A 13712-nucleotide genomic window follows, 5' to 3' on the forward strand; every position below is an offset into this window, starting at 1 on the left:
ATCTGTGAATGGGTATTTAGGTTGCTTCCATGACCTGGCTATTGTAAATAGTGCTGCAGTGAACATTGGGGTGCACGTGTCTTTTTGACTTATGGTTTTCTCTGGGTATATGCCCAGTAGTGGGATTGCTGAGTCATATGGTAATTCTATTTTTAGTTTTTTAAGGAACCTCCATACTGTTCTCCATAGTGGCTGTATCAATTTACATTCCCACCAACAGTGCAAGAGGGTTCCCTTTTCTCCACACCCTCTCCAGCATTTCTTGTTTCTAGATTTTCTGATGATGCCCATTCTAACTGGTGTGAGGTGATACCTCATTGTAGTTTTGATTTGCATTTCTCTAATAACTAGTGATGTTGAGCAGCTCTTCATGTGCTTCTTGGCCATCTGTATGTCTTCTTTGGAGAAATGTCTATTTAGGTCTTCTGCCCATTTTTGGATTGGGTTGTTGTTTTTTTAATATTGAGCTGCATGAGCTATTTATGTATTTTGGAGATTAATCCTTTGTCCGTTGATTCGTTTGCAAATATCTTCTCCCATTCTGAGGGTTGTCTTTTCGTCCTGTTTGTAGTTTCCTTTGTTGTGCAAAAGCTTTGAAGTTTCATTAGGTCCCATTTGTTTATTTTTCGTTTTATTTCCATTACTCTAGGAGGTGGATCAAAAAAGATCTTGCTGTGATTTATGTCAAAGAGTGTTCTTCCTATGTTTTCCTCTAAGAGTTTTATAGTGTCCGGTCTTACATTTAGGCCTCTAATCCATTTTGAGTTTATTTTTGTGTATGGTGTTAAGGAGTGTTCTAATTTCATTCTTTTACATGTAGCTGTCCAGTTTTCCCAGCACCACTTATTGAAGAGACTGTCTTTTCTCCATTGTATATCCTTGCCTCCTTTGTCATAGATTAGTTGACCATAGGTGTGTGGGTTTATCTCTGGGCTTTCTATCCTGTTCCATTGATCTATGTTTCTGTTTTTGTGCCAGTACCATATTGTCTTGATTACTGTAGCTTTGTAGTATAGTCTGAAGTCAGGGAGTCTGATTCCTCCAGCTCCATTTTTATCCCTCAAGACAGCTTTGGCTATTCGGGGTCTTTTGTGCTTCCACATAAATTTTAAGATTTTTTGTTCTAGTTCTATAAAAAATGCCATTGGTAATTTGATAGGGATTGCATTGAATCTGCAGATTGCTTTGGGTAGTATAGTCATTTTCACAATATTGATTCTTCCAATCCAAGAACATGGTATATCTCACCATCTGTTGGTATCATCTTTAACTTCTTTCATCAGTGTCTTATAGTTTTCTGCATACAGGTCTATTGTCTCCCTAGGTAGGTTTATTCCTAGGTATTTTATCCTTTTTGTTGCAATGGTAAATGGGAGTGCTTCCTTAATTTCTTTTTCAGATTTTTTAACATTAGTGTATAGGACTGCAAGAGATTTCTGTGCATTAATTTTGTATCCTACAACTTTACCTAATTCATTGATCAGCTCTAGTAGTTTTCTGGTGTCATCTCTAGGATTCTCTTTGTATAGTATCATGTCATCTGTTTTACTTCTTCTTTTCCAATTTGTATTTCTTTTATTTCTTTTTCTTCTCTGAGAGCTGTGGCTAGGACTTCCAAAACTATGTTGAATAATAGTGGTGACAGTGGACATCCTTGTCTTCTTCCTGATCTTAGAGGAAATGCTTTCAGGTTTTCAGCATTGAGAATGATGTTTGCTGTGGGTTTCTCGTATATGGCCTTTATTATGTTGAGGTGGGTTCCCTCTATGCCCACTTTCTGGAGAGTTTTTATCATAAATGGGTGTTGAATTTTGTCAAAAGCTTTTTCTGCATCTATTGAGATGATCATATGGTTTTTCTTCTTCAATTTGTTAATATGGTGTATCACATTGATTGATTTGTGTATATTGAAGAATCCTTGCATCCCTGAGACAAATCCCACTTGATCATGGTGTATGATCCTTTTAACGTGTTGTTGGATTCTGTTTGCTAGTATTTTGTTGAGGATTTTTGCATCTATATTCATCAGTGATATTGGTCTGTAATTTTCTTTTTTTGTAGTATCTTTGTCTGGTTTTGGTATCAGGGTGATGGTGGCCTCATAGAATGAGTTTGGGAGTGTTCCTTCCTCTGCAATTTTTTGGAAGAGTTTGAGAAGGATGGGTGTTAGCTTTTCTCTAAATGTTTGATAGAATTCACCTGTGAAGCCATCTGGTCCTGGACTTTTGTTTGTTGGAAGGTTTTTAATCACAGTTTCAATTTCATTACTTGTGATTGGTCTGTTCATATTTTCTATTTCTTCCTGGTTCAGTCTTGGAAGGTTATACCTTTCTAAGAATTTGTCCATTTCTTCCAGGTTGTCCATTTTATTGACATAGAGTTGCTTGTAGTAGTCTCTTAGGATGCTTTGTATTTCTGTGGTGTCTGTTGTAACTTCTCCTTTTTCATTTCTAATTTTAATGATTTGAGTCCTCTCCCTCTTTTTCTTGATGAGTGTGGCTAATGGTTTATCAATTTTGTTTATCTTCTCAAAGAACCAGCTTTTAGTTTTATTGATCTTTGCTATTGTTTTGTTTCTATTTCATTTATTTCTGCTCTGATCTTTCTTTATGATTTCTTTCCTTCTGCTAACTTTGGGTTTTGTTTATTCTGCTTTCTCTAGTCCCTTTAGGTGTAAGGTTAGATTGTTTATTTGAGATGTTTGATGTTTCTTGTTTCTTGAGGTAGGCTTGTATAGCTATAAACTTCCCTCTTAGAACTGCTTTTGCTGCATCCCATAGGTTTTGGATCATCGTGTTTTCATTATCATTTGTCTCTAGGTATTTTTTGATTTCCTCTTTGATTTCTTCAGTGAACTCTTGGTTATTTAGTAACGTATTGTTTAGTCTCCATGTGTTTGTGTTTTTTACGTTTTTTTCCTGTAATTGATTTCTAATTATGATAGCGTTGTGGTCAGAAAAGATGCTTGATATGATTTCAGTTTTCTTAAATTTGCTGAGGCTTGATTTCTGACCCAAGATGTGATCTATCCTGGAGAATGTTCCGTGTGCACTTGAGAAGAACGTGTAATCTGCTGTTTTTGGATGGAATGTCCTATAAATATCAATTAAATCTATCTGGTCTATTGTGTCATTTAAAGCTTGTGTTTCCTTATTAATTTTCTGTTTGGATGATCTGTCCATTGGTGTCAGTGAAGCATTAAAGTCCCCCACTATTATTGTGTTACTGTTGATTTCCTCTTTTATAGCTGTTAGCAGTTGCCTTACATATTGAGGTGCTCCTATGTTGGGTGCATATATATTTATAATTGTTATATCTTCTTCTTGGATTGATCCCTTGATCATTATATAGTGTCCTTCCTTGTCTCTTGTAACATTTTTATTTTAAAGTCTATTTATCTGATATGAGTATTGCTACTCCAGCTTTCTTTTGACTTCCACTTGCATGGAATATCTCTTTCCATCCCCTCACTTTCAGTCTGTATGTGTCCCTAGGTCTGAAGTGGGTCTCTTGTAGACAGCATATATATGGGTCTTGTTTTTGTATCCATTCAGCAAGCCTGTGTCTTTTGGTGGGAGCATTTAATCCATTCACGTTTAAGGTAATTATCGATATGTATGTTCCTATTACCATTTTCTTAATTGTTTTGGGTTTGTTTTTGTAGGTCCTTTCCTTCTCTTGTGTTTCCCACTTAGAGAAGTTCCTTTAGCGTTTGTTGTAGAGCTGGTTTGGTGATGCTGAATTCTCTTAGCTTTTGCTTGTCTGTAAAGCTTTTGATTTCTCCATCGAATCTCAATGAGATCCTTGCCGGGTAGAGTAATCTTGGTTGTAGGTTCTTTCCTTTCATCACTTTAAGTATATCATGCCACTCCCTTCTGGCTTGTAGGGTTTCTGCTGAGGAATCAGCTGTTAACCTTATGGGAGTTCCCTTGTATGTTATTTGTCATTTTTCCCTTGCTGTTTTCAATAATTTTTCATTGTCTTTAATTTTTGCCAATTTGATTACTACATGTCTCGGCGTGTTTCTCCTTGGGTTTACCCTGTATGGGACTCTCTGTGGTTCCTAGACTTGGGTGGCTATTTCCCGTGTTAGGGAAGTTTTCGACTATAATGTCTTCAAATATTTTCTCAGGACCTTTCTCTCTCTCTTCTCCTTCTGTGACCCCTATAATGCGAATGTTGTTGCGTTTAATGTTGTCCCAGAGGTCTCTTAGGCTGTCTTCATTTCTTTTCATTCTTTCTTCTTTCTTCTGTTCTGCAGCAGTGAATTCCACCATTCTGCCTTCCAGGTCACTTATCCGTTCTTCTGCCTCAGTTATTCTGCTATTGATTCCTTCTAGTGAAGTTTTCATTTCAGTTATTGTATTGTTCATCTCTGTTTGTTTGTACTTTAATTCTTCTAGGTCTTTGTTAAACATTTCTTGCATCTTCTCGATATTTGCCTCCATTCTTTTTCTGAGGTCCTGGATCATCTTCACTATCATTATTCTGAATTCTTTTTCTGGAAGATTGCCTATCTCCACTTCATTTAGTTGCTTTTCTGGGGTGTTATCTTGTTTCTTCATCTGGTACATAGCCCTCTGCCTTTTCATCTTGTCTTTCTGTGAATGTGGTTTTTGTTCCACAGGCTGCAGGACTGTAGTTCTTCTTGCTTCTTGCCTCATTGATTCCTTACTGCACTTATATTCAAGACAGAATTCCATACATTGGCCCACAGACTACACTATGTGACCTCTATTTACCTCTTCAACCTCATCTTAGTGTGTCTTCCTCCACATCTTTCAGTTTATATATGTGCCATGTGCCATATTCTTTCCTACTCATCACTTGAGCACTTGCTGTTCTTCTGCTAGAATGTTCTTCCCTTTCTCTGGTTAACCACTATTTATCCCTTGGATCTCAACTAAAACGTTACTCCTCTGTCGGGCCTGTCTTGTTACCAGTCTCTCATGATACCCTCTAATTGCTGTATAGTACTTACCACACAAGAACTATGCAACTGTTAGATAATAACTATGCAATTATATAGGTAATTATTGTTTAATGGCTATCTTTTGAACACTAAACAATAAAGTCCATGGGAGCAGAAACCTCATCTATTTTTTATAATTTTATTTTTTTAAGTTTTATTGAGGTATAATTCCCTTATCATGAAATTCTCCCACTGAAGTATACAACTGATTTAATAAACTTATAATTGTGTGATCCTCACTGCAATCCAGTTTTAGAAAACTTCCATCATCCCAAAAACGTTTCCTTGTATTCATTTGCAATTCCCCACTACCACTCCCACCCCCAGCCCTTGGCAACCACTAAGCTTCTTTCTGTTTCTAAAAACATCTTTTGTGGACATTTCCGATAAATGGATCATATAATATATGGTCTTTTGTGCCTGGATTCTTCTACTTTGCATAATGTTTTGAAGTTCATCCATGTTGTATCATGTATCAGGAGTCTGTTCCTTTTAATTGCTGAGTAGTATCCCAATGTATGGCTGTATGGCTATACTAAATGCTGTTTATCCATTGGTGAACAGTTGGATTGTTTCCAGTTTGGGGCTGTATTAAATAATGCTACCATGAATATTCTCATATGTTTTTTAAGTAGAGTTATGTTTTCATTTCTCTTGTGTGGGTAGATGCTGCCAGGAGTGGAACTGCTAGTGGAGTTACATGTTACGTGGATGTTTTAACATTTTAAGAAATCACCAAACTGTTTTCCAAAGTGGCTGTACCATTTTACAATAACGTATGGAGAATGCCAGTATCTCTATACCCTTGCCATTGATTATAGCCATTCTAGTGGGTATGCAGGTGGTTATCTCATTGTTTCAATTTGCATTTCCCCAATGATTAATTATGTTGAGCACTTTTTCACGTGCTTATTAGCCATTCATCTTCTTTTGTGAAATGCCTATTCAATTCTTTTGCCCAGTTTTTAATTCAGTTGTTTGTCTTAGTATTGAATTGTAAAAGTTCTTTATATATTCTGGATACAAGTGCTTTACCGGATATATGATTTGCAAATACTTTCTCCCAGTCTGTCGTTATCTTTTCATACTTTTTTTTTCAAAATAAATTTATTTATTTTTGGCTGCGTTGGGTCTTTGTTGCCGCGCGCGGGCTTTCTTTAGTTGTGGCGAGCAGGGGGCTACTCTTCGCTGTGGTGCGCGGGCTTCTCATTGCAGTGGCTTCTCTTGTTGCGGAGCACAGGCTCTAGGCGTGTGGGCTTCAGTAGTTGCAGCACGTGGGCTCAGTACTTGTGGCTCACGGGCTATAGAGTGCAGGCTCAGTAGTTGTGGTGCACGGGGTTAGTTGCTCCATGGCACGTGGGATCTTCCTGGACCAGGGATAGAACCCATGTCCCCTGCATTGGCAGGTGGATTCTTAACCACTGTGCCACCAGGGAAGTCCCCTTTTCATACTCTTAATGATGGCTTTTGAAGAAGAAAAGCTTTGAATTTTGATGTAGTCCTATTTATCAATATTTTCCTTTATAGATCATACTTGTGATGTCATATGTAAGAGCTCTTTGTCCAACTCAAGGTAATGAAGATTTTCTATATTTTCTTCTAGATGTTTTTAGCTCTTATGTTTAGGTCAATGATCCATGTCGTGTTAAATTTTGTGTGTGGTGTGAACCAAGGGTATAAGTTGTTTTGTTTGTTTTTGCATGTGGATATCCAGTTGTCTCTGCACCATTTGTTGAAGAGACCACCCTCTCCCCGTCAAATTGTCTAGGTACTTTTATCGAAAATCAATTGTACATAAATGTAGAATCTAATTCTAGATTCTCTATTCTGCTTCACTGATCTTTTTTTTTTTTTTTTTTTTATGGCTGTGTTGGGTCTTCGTTTCTGTGCGAGGGCTTTCTCTAGTTGTGGCAAGTGGGGGCCACTCTTCATTGCGGTGCGCGGGCCTCTATCGCGGCCTCTCTTGTTGCGGGGCACCGGCTCCAGACGTGCAGGCTCAGTAATTGTGGCTCACGGGCCCAGCTGCTCCGTGGCATGTGGGATCCTCCCAGACCAGGGCCCGAACCCATGTCCCCTGCATTAGCAGGCAGATTCTCAACCACTGCACCACCAGGGAAGCCCTGCTTCACTGATCTTTATGTCTACCCTTATGTCAGGACCATACTGCCTTAATTATTGTGGTTTCATAACAGAGTTTGAAATCAGGTTAGTGGAAGTCCTCCAACTTTGTTCTTTGTTTTCAGAATTGTTTTAGCTCTTCTAGATCCTTTGCAATTCCATATAAATTTTAGAATCAGCTTGTCAATTTCTACATAAAAGCATTCATAGACTTTGATAGGGATTGTATTAAATTTATCAATCAATTTGGAGAGAACTGCCATCTTGACAATATTGACTCTTCCAGTAACAAGGGATGTGTTTTAGATATTCTTGAATTTCAGCAACATTTTGTGCTTTTCAGTGCACAAGAATTTCACTTCTTTTGTTAAATTTATTATTAAATATCTTATTTTTGATGCTACTGTGAATAAAACTGTTTTCTTAACTTCATTTTTGGATTGTTTGTTTCTCTGTTTTTGCTGACCATTTATTATTTGTCTCTGACCACTTATTATTTGCAAGTTGGAGGACTTCCACTAACCTGATTTCAAAACCTATTATGAAACCACAATAATTAAGACTGTATGGTACTGACATAAGGATAGACAATAAAGATCAACGAAGCAGAACTGAGAATCTAGACGTAGATCCTTACATATATGGCCAACTGATTTTCGACAATTGGGCTGGATGAATTAATGGGAAACTAAAAAGTGTTTTCATGTTTCTTACATAGATAAACTTTCAATATACTTTTAAAAGCTTTTTCATGGCATAATTTATATACTGCATTGTATATTTATTTTTATAGACTTTTAAAATATAGTGTTCTTGAAAAGAGCAGAGACATCTTATTCATCTTTGTATTTCTGGCACGCAGTAGTTAACTCAATAAATTTGTTGAATGAATGGAATATAGCAAAGCTTTGAATCAGCCATCCCTATTAAAAGGGAAGGGAAGAGCACTAGCTTTTTCAAGGATTAGGAATATGTTTTAGAATATCTTTGTAACTTGCTTTAGTGACTCTTCATCATATAGGGTTTTGCATATAGTTCCTGACTGACTGCTAAGCAAGAGGGAGCTCATATCATAAACTCTGAGAACTTTCTCTCAAGAACTTCACATTCTCATAGCAAGAGATCTGCAAGGTAGTAGGTAATTAATCATTTATATTTATCCTACAACTGCTGCTTCTCAAATGTCTAACTGTATCTAGAGGATTAATTAATGGGTAAAATCAAAGGCAATCTAAAATAACAGTTTAGGGATATAACCTTATGAGTAAGAAGTGCTTCCAAAAATATCTTCTACTTAAGATAAATCAGCTTTTAACTCTATTTTAGTTAAAAGCTAAGGAGGAGGGCTTCCCTGGTGGCGCAGTGGTTGAGAATCTGCCTGCTAATGCAGGGGACACGGGTTCGAACCCTGGTCTGGGAAGATCCCACATGCCGCGGAGCGGCTGGGCCCGTGAGTCACAATTACTGAGCCTGCGCGTCTGCAGCCTGTGCTCCGCAAAAGGAGAGGCTGCGATAGTGAGAGACCCGCGCACCGCGATGAAGAGTGGCCCCCACTTGCCACAACTAGAGAAAGCCCTCGCACAGAAACAAAGACCCAACACAACCAAAAATAAAAAAAAAAAAAAAAAAAAAAAAAAAAAAGCTAAGGAGGAAAAGTCTAATTCACTAGTAGGACTAAATCTAAAGATCTACCACATTAAAAAAACATCTCATGTTTAAGATGTGCTCCAAAATAATATGGAAGCAGGAAAAGCAGGAGCAGGGGTTATAGATGAAATAAGACTGAACTAAATCAACTATACTTCAATTAGAAAAAAAAAAAGACTGACCAAAATTGTTGAAGCTGGATGATGGGTTCATTAGGGGTTTATTATACTATGCTATCTACTTTTGTGTAAATATTCCACAATAAACAGTTCCAATGAAAAAGATATCTTAATGGGATGGATATGACAGAAATTTCTGTCACAGAAATAAAGTATGTAGTAGGCAAATCCTTTTGTGTACAGATATCTTTAAAACAGGTTTTGTTCAAAAATCCGAACTTTTAAATCTCCAAGACAATTTTCAGTTTTCTCTGAATAAATCTTCAGCAGAAAATACTGAGGAACAGGTCTAAATTACTTAGAGAAAAAAAAAATGCCAAAAAAAATTCAAAATTGCCCCAATGCTTTGACTTTTCTTTATAATAAAAATCACCAAAATTCCTTTCTGCTCTAAAAATATTATTGAAAATAAACTAAAAACCTCAGTGCTGCTCCTTATTATACCCACTTATACAAGGTTTATAACTTTCATAACAGGTTGGAAACAAAAAAAGGGCCTCAGAACTATTAATTTCATAAAACCATGAGTGTTTGTTAGACAAAGAGTAAACTGTTAGAGAAAATGGCAAATCAGTCATAATTTCCAAAGAAGATTCTTTTTTCAAGTGTAACAAATTTGACTGATGCATTTAGGGATAACTAAAAGGAATTACAACACAGAAGAAGAAAAACCCAAGAGAAAAGAAAGAAAAAAAAGTAAACTCTTCTCAAAAGATTCCCTAGAGGTCACAATTTAGTTCTGAGAAAAATGTTTTCTACTCTTGGCTTCAAGTTAAGTAACTACAACTTGAAAATATGACAGAATATACTGGAGAAAATCCCTGTTATCTTCCTTCCCAGCTATATCTCCAAAATAAAAGAGAAAGCGAACAATAAGTAGATACAATTGACTAATTACTCATCTGTAACTCACCTGCAGGAAACATGAATCGCATTTCTCTTTCTGCTGCAGCAAAATCATTACTTCCATGAAGTGCATTCCTTAGCTCATCTGTGCCATAAATTGCCCTTAGACTAAAAGCAAGTTAGAGATGATGACCATCCAATCTGACATACTTTCTTTACTTTTTACATATGCATTCTATTTAGGAATTTTACAGAAGCATCACCACTTCTCACATATGGAGGTTTTAATCTATTTTGAATTTAAGCATAAATCTATCTACATGAGGGTCAAGTATATTTAAATCTGCGGGAGGGATACACTGGAAAAATAAGAGTTATCTGGGTGAAAAAGAGGTGTTGTTTTGTGACAACTGAAAAAGCAATGCATTTTCAAAGTGCAAGAACTCAATGCCCTCTGGTTTCCAGACATTAATGATAATGCTGAAAATCTGAGTTTCTGGTCCTGTGTTACCAATATTCTATAAAATACCATACCAATTTTCCCATGAAAAATCCTACACCAGTGGCAGTTTAATTCAAGGATGAGAGAAAAATAAGGCTAGTGGTTATATTTATGGTTATAAATCAAAATTCTCTGAGACCTTTTGTGGTATTTGATATTAAAATACACATTTAAGTAGTTAAAACACAAAATGGACCTCCCCTACCCAGCCCTCCACCACCACCAAAAAAAATCAGGTTATTTAGGAAAACTTTCAAATTAAAGGAAGTTCCTATTACAATGAAATCAGATTTTTTTTTCATTTTCATAGTTGGATTCCATTTCTCCCCTAGGAAAGTTACCTGTCTGGGTGTGTCTCCTTAGCTACTAAGCTATTACTTGGTCCCAAGAGTTCGTTCCAGTAAGAGATGGCTTTATGTCTAGCTAATATCATGGCAACAAGTGGTCCAGAACTCATGTAAGCTGTTAAATTGGGGAAAAACATTTTCCCATACTGTTCCACATAAAAGTTACTACAGTGCTCAGGGCTGAGATGCAGTTTTCTTCTCTAAAAGAGAAACAAAATCAACAAAAGCATTATTGACAGTTCAATAATACCTCATTAAGTCATTAATAACTTGAAATTAGTACCAATCTGACCACAAATTTGAGATTTATTTTTGTATTATGAACAAAGGTCAAGATAAGAAAGTTAAATGTAGGCTGTAAATAAGAATTATTTAACCTACTTAAGAAAAACTATTCCTGTTGGGCAGCCTCTTTCAACATATGGTATGTTAATGACAAATTCATCATACCTCCTTCTTAAAGTAAAAACACGCCAATCATCAATATTCTGTTAATACATACTTTGTATAAAGTAACAAAATTGGACTTTAGAATATTCCAAATTCATCTTTCCCTATTTGTGATATTTTCGTATTCATTGTGAAATTTTCCTACATATTTTAGGGAGCTGGTCTCATTATGGTATTTAGAAATAGTATGCAGTATAATGATGCAGTAAACAAGTTTCTCACTTGAACGTGAAAGTTGTATATTCTTTATTCTGGTTCTGCCATAAATATGTTGATTCACTATGATCTTAAGAATAGTTAGTTAGCATTAACTTTGTTAATTTGAAAGAATATGAAATGTTTGGGACAAATAAATGTTAATTTTGTTCACAAATGAGAAACTATATGAATGAATTATTAAATTTTAAAAACCAAAGAAGCTGAGTCAGTCATTCTTCCAATTAGAAAGCATCACATTTTCCCTAAGAGCAACTATTTGAGTACATCTTATTTATTTATTTTTGGCTGCGTTGGGTCTTCGTTGCTGCGCGTGGGCTTTTCTCTAGTTGTGGCAAGAGGGGGCTACTCTTCGTCGCCATGCACAGGCTTCTCACTGTGGTGGCTTCTCTTGTTGAGGAGCACAGGCTCTAGGCACATGGGCTTCAGGAGTTGTGGCATGTGGGCTCAGTAGTTGTGGCTCGCGGGCTACAGAGCGCAGGCTCAGTAGTTGTGGCGCACGGGCTTAGTTGCTCCATGGCATGTGGGATTTTCCCGGACCAGGGCTCGAACCCGTGTCCCCTGCATCGGCAGGTGGATTCTTAACCACTGCGCCACCAGGGAGGTCCCTTGAGTACATTTTTTTAAAAATCACTCCATTACTACTGTTTACCAATCCATTAAAGGTAGATCATGAGGGAAAGGGCTCAAAATATAATAGAGGGATTCAAAGTAGACATCAAGGAAAACTTCTCACTGGAGTAAGGATGATGAGACATGGAGATAAATTACTAGGTGAAGGCTAAAAATCTCCAAGATTAAGGCAGATATCCATCTTTCTAAAATGGGTTAGAGGGCTTCCCTGGTGGCACAGTGGTTAAGAATCTGCCTGCCGATGCAGGAGACATGGGTTTGAGCCCTGGTCTGGGAAGATCCCACATGCCGCAGAGCAACTAAGCCCGTGTGCCACAACTACTGAGCCTGCGCTCTAGAGCCCAGGAGCCACAGCTACTGAGCCTGTGCTCTAGAGTCCATGAGCCACAACTACTGAGCCTGTGTGCCACAACTACTGAAGCCCACACACCTAGAGCCCATGCTCCGCAACAAGAGAAGCCACCGCAATAAGAAGCCCGCGTACTGCAACAGAGTAGCCCCTGCTCGCTGCAACTAAAGAATAGCCCAAGCGCAGCAATGAAGACCCAATGCAGCCAAAAATAAATAAATAAATATATTTATTTAACTAAATAAGTAAATAAAATAAAATGGGTTAGATTTTCCTGAGAGTACAGTGTGAATTTTACCAAGTGACCTACCTCTTAAAGTCCCTTCCAAAACTATCATGTGTCTTCAAGTTTCAGAAACTTGATAAAATTGCTTGGTTTGTAGAGAGGGATCTAAACTGCCCAGAGCAAGAATCTTGTAGAGATGCTTACTAGGTAGGTCAGCAATGCTATAAACAGGCTCTACTGGACAAACATAACATTCTCACTAGTCAAGGATCAGTTACAGTACTGTAAAAAAAAAAAAGGTGCTGACATCTATTCTCATATTAAAATTCATATGGTCAAGAAATAGAAGAAATTTGAGAAGTTATAACAGTGCCTGATTTAGTATAATCCTTGATTCTATTATTTAAAATTAAGATATGCCAGTATTTGTGATTCTTATGCATATTGATTTGAGTGCTTTTTTTGCTGCATTGTTAAGCCCTTATCTGCCATATACCCCTTAACAAGCAAGGGAAGCTATATTCTGCAGGTATGCTAGCTAATGCAGCGTAATTTTAAAAATTAAGGGCTCATCTTAAACTAAAGTTGACACTGAATCAGTGATTCCATCAGTTGCTTTAAAATTAGATCAGATAAACCTTTTTTGGAATTTAGATTAATATTTTCACAAAGAGGGAATTCCCTGGCAGTCCAGTGGTTAGGAGTCTGTGCTTTCACTGCCAAGGGCATGGGTTCAATCCCTGGTAGGGGAACTAAGATCCCGCAGCCACGGCCAAAAAATAAATAAATAGAAATAAACAACAACAACAAAAAAAAATATTTTCACAAAGAGGAGTCATTAGTTTGTAACACAGGAAAGACTGCCACCTACTGAAAGAATACATCATATTTTAGGAGGTTTTTCCTAGATGGAACAAGAAAGCCTCAAGTTCAATGAACTCTCACCTATAATAGAGCCTATTTTTAAAGCATACAATACAAAAGACAAATGATTCCATTGACATGAGACACCTGGAATAGCAAAGTCATAGAGACAGAAAGTCTCTCAGAAAGAATAGTGGTTACCAGGGGTAGGGAGAGGGCTAAACAGGTAGTTAGTGTTTAATGGGTACAGAGTTTCAGTTTGAGATGATGAAAAAGTTCTAGAGATGGATAGTGGTGATGGCTGCACAACAGTGTGAAGGTACTTAATGCCCCTGAAATGTACTCTTAAAAATGGTTAAAAAG

General features: G+C 37.1%; 1 protein-coding gene across 1 annotated transcript in view; it reads right to left on the reverse strand.

Annotated features, from left to right (window-relative positions):
• NME5 (NME/NM23 family member 5) overlaps positions 1 to 13712 on the reverse strand; it is a 42600-nt gene that overhangs the window by 24873 nt on the left and 4015 nt on the right. The window contains exons 3-4 of the mRNA XM_082379684.1: positions 10606 to 10811; positions 9830 to 9930 (exon numbers count right to left, since the gene is read on the reverse strand). Coding sequence (XP_082235810.1) covers positions 9830 to 9930; positions 10606 to 10811 — 307 coding nt within the window. The remainder of the gene's footprint in view (positions 1 to 9829; positions 9931 to 10605; positions 10812 to 13712) is intronic.

The sequence above is a fragment of the Balaenoptera borealis genome (genome assembly GCF_965194805.1).
Source record: "Balaenoptera borealis genome assembly, chromosome: 2".
NCBI lineage: Eukaryota > Metazoa > Chordata > Mammalia > Artiodactyla > Balaenopteridae > Balaenoptera > Balaenoptera borealis.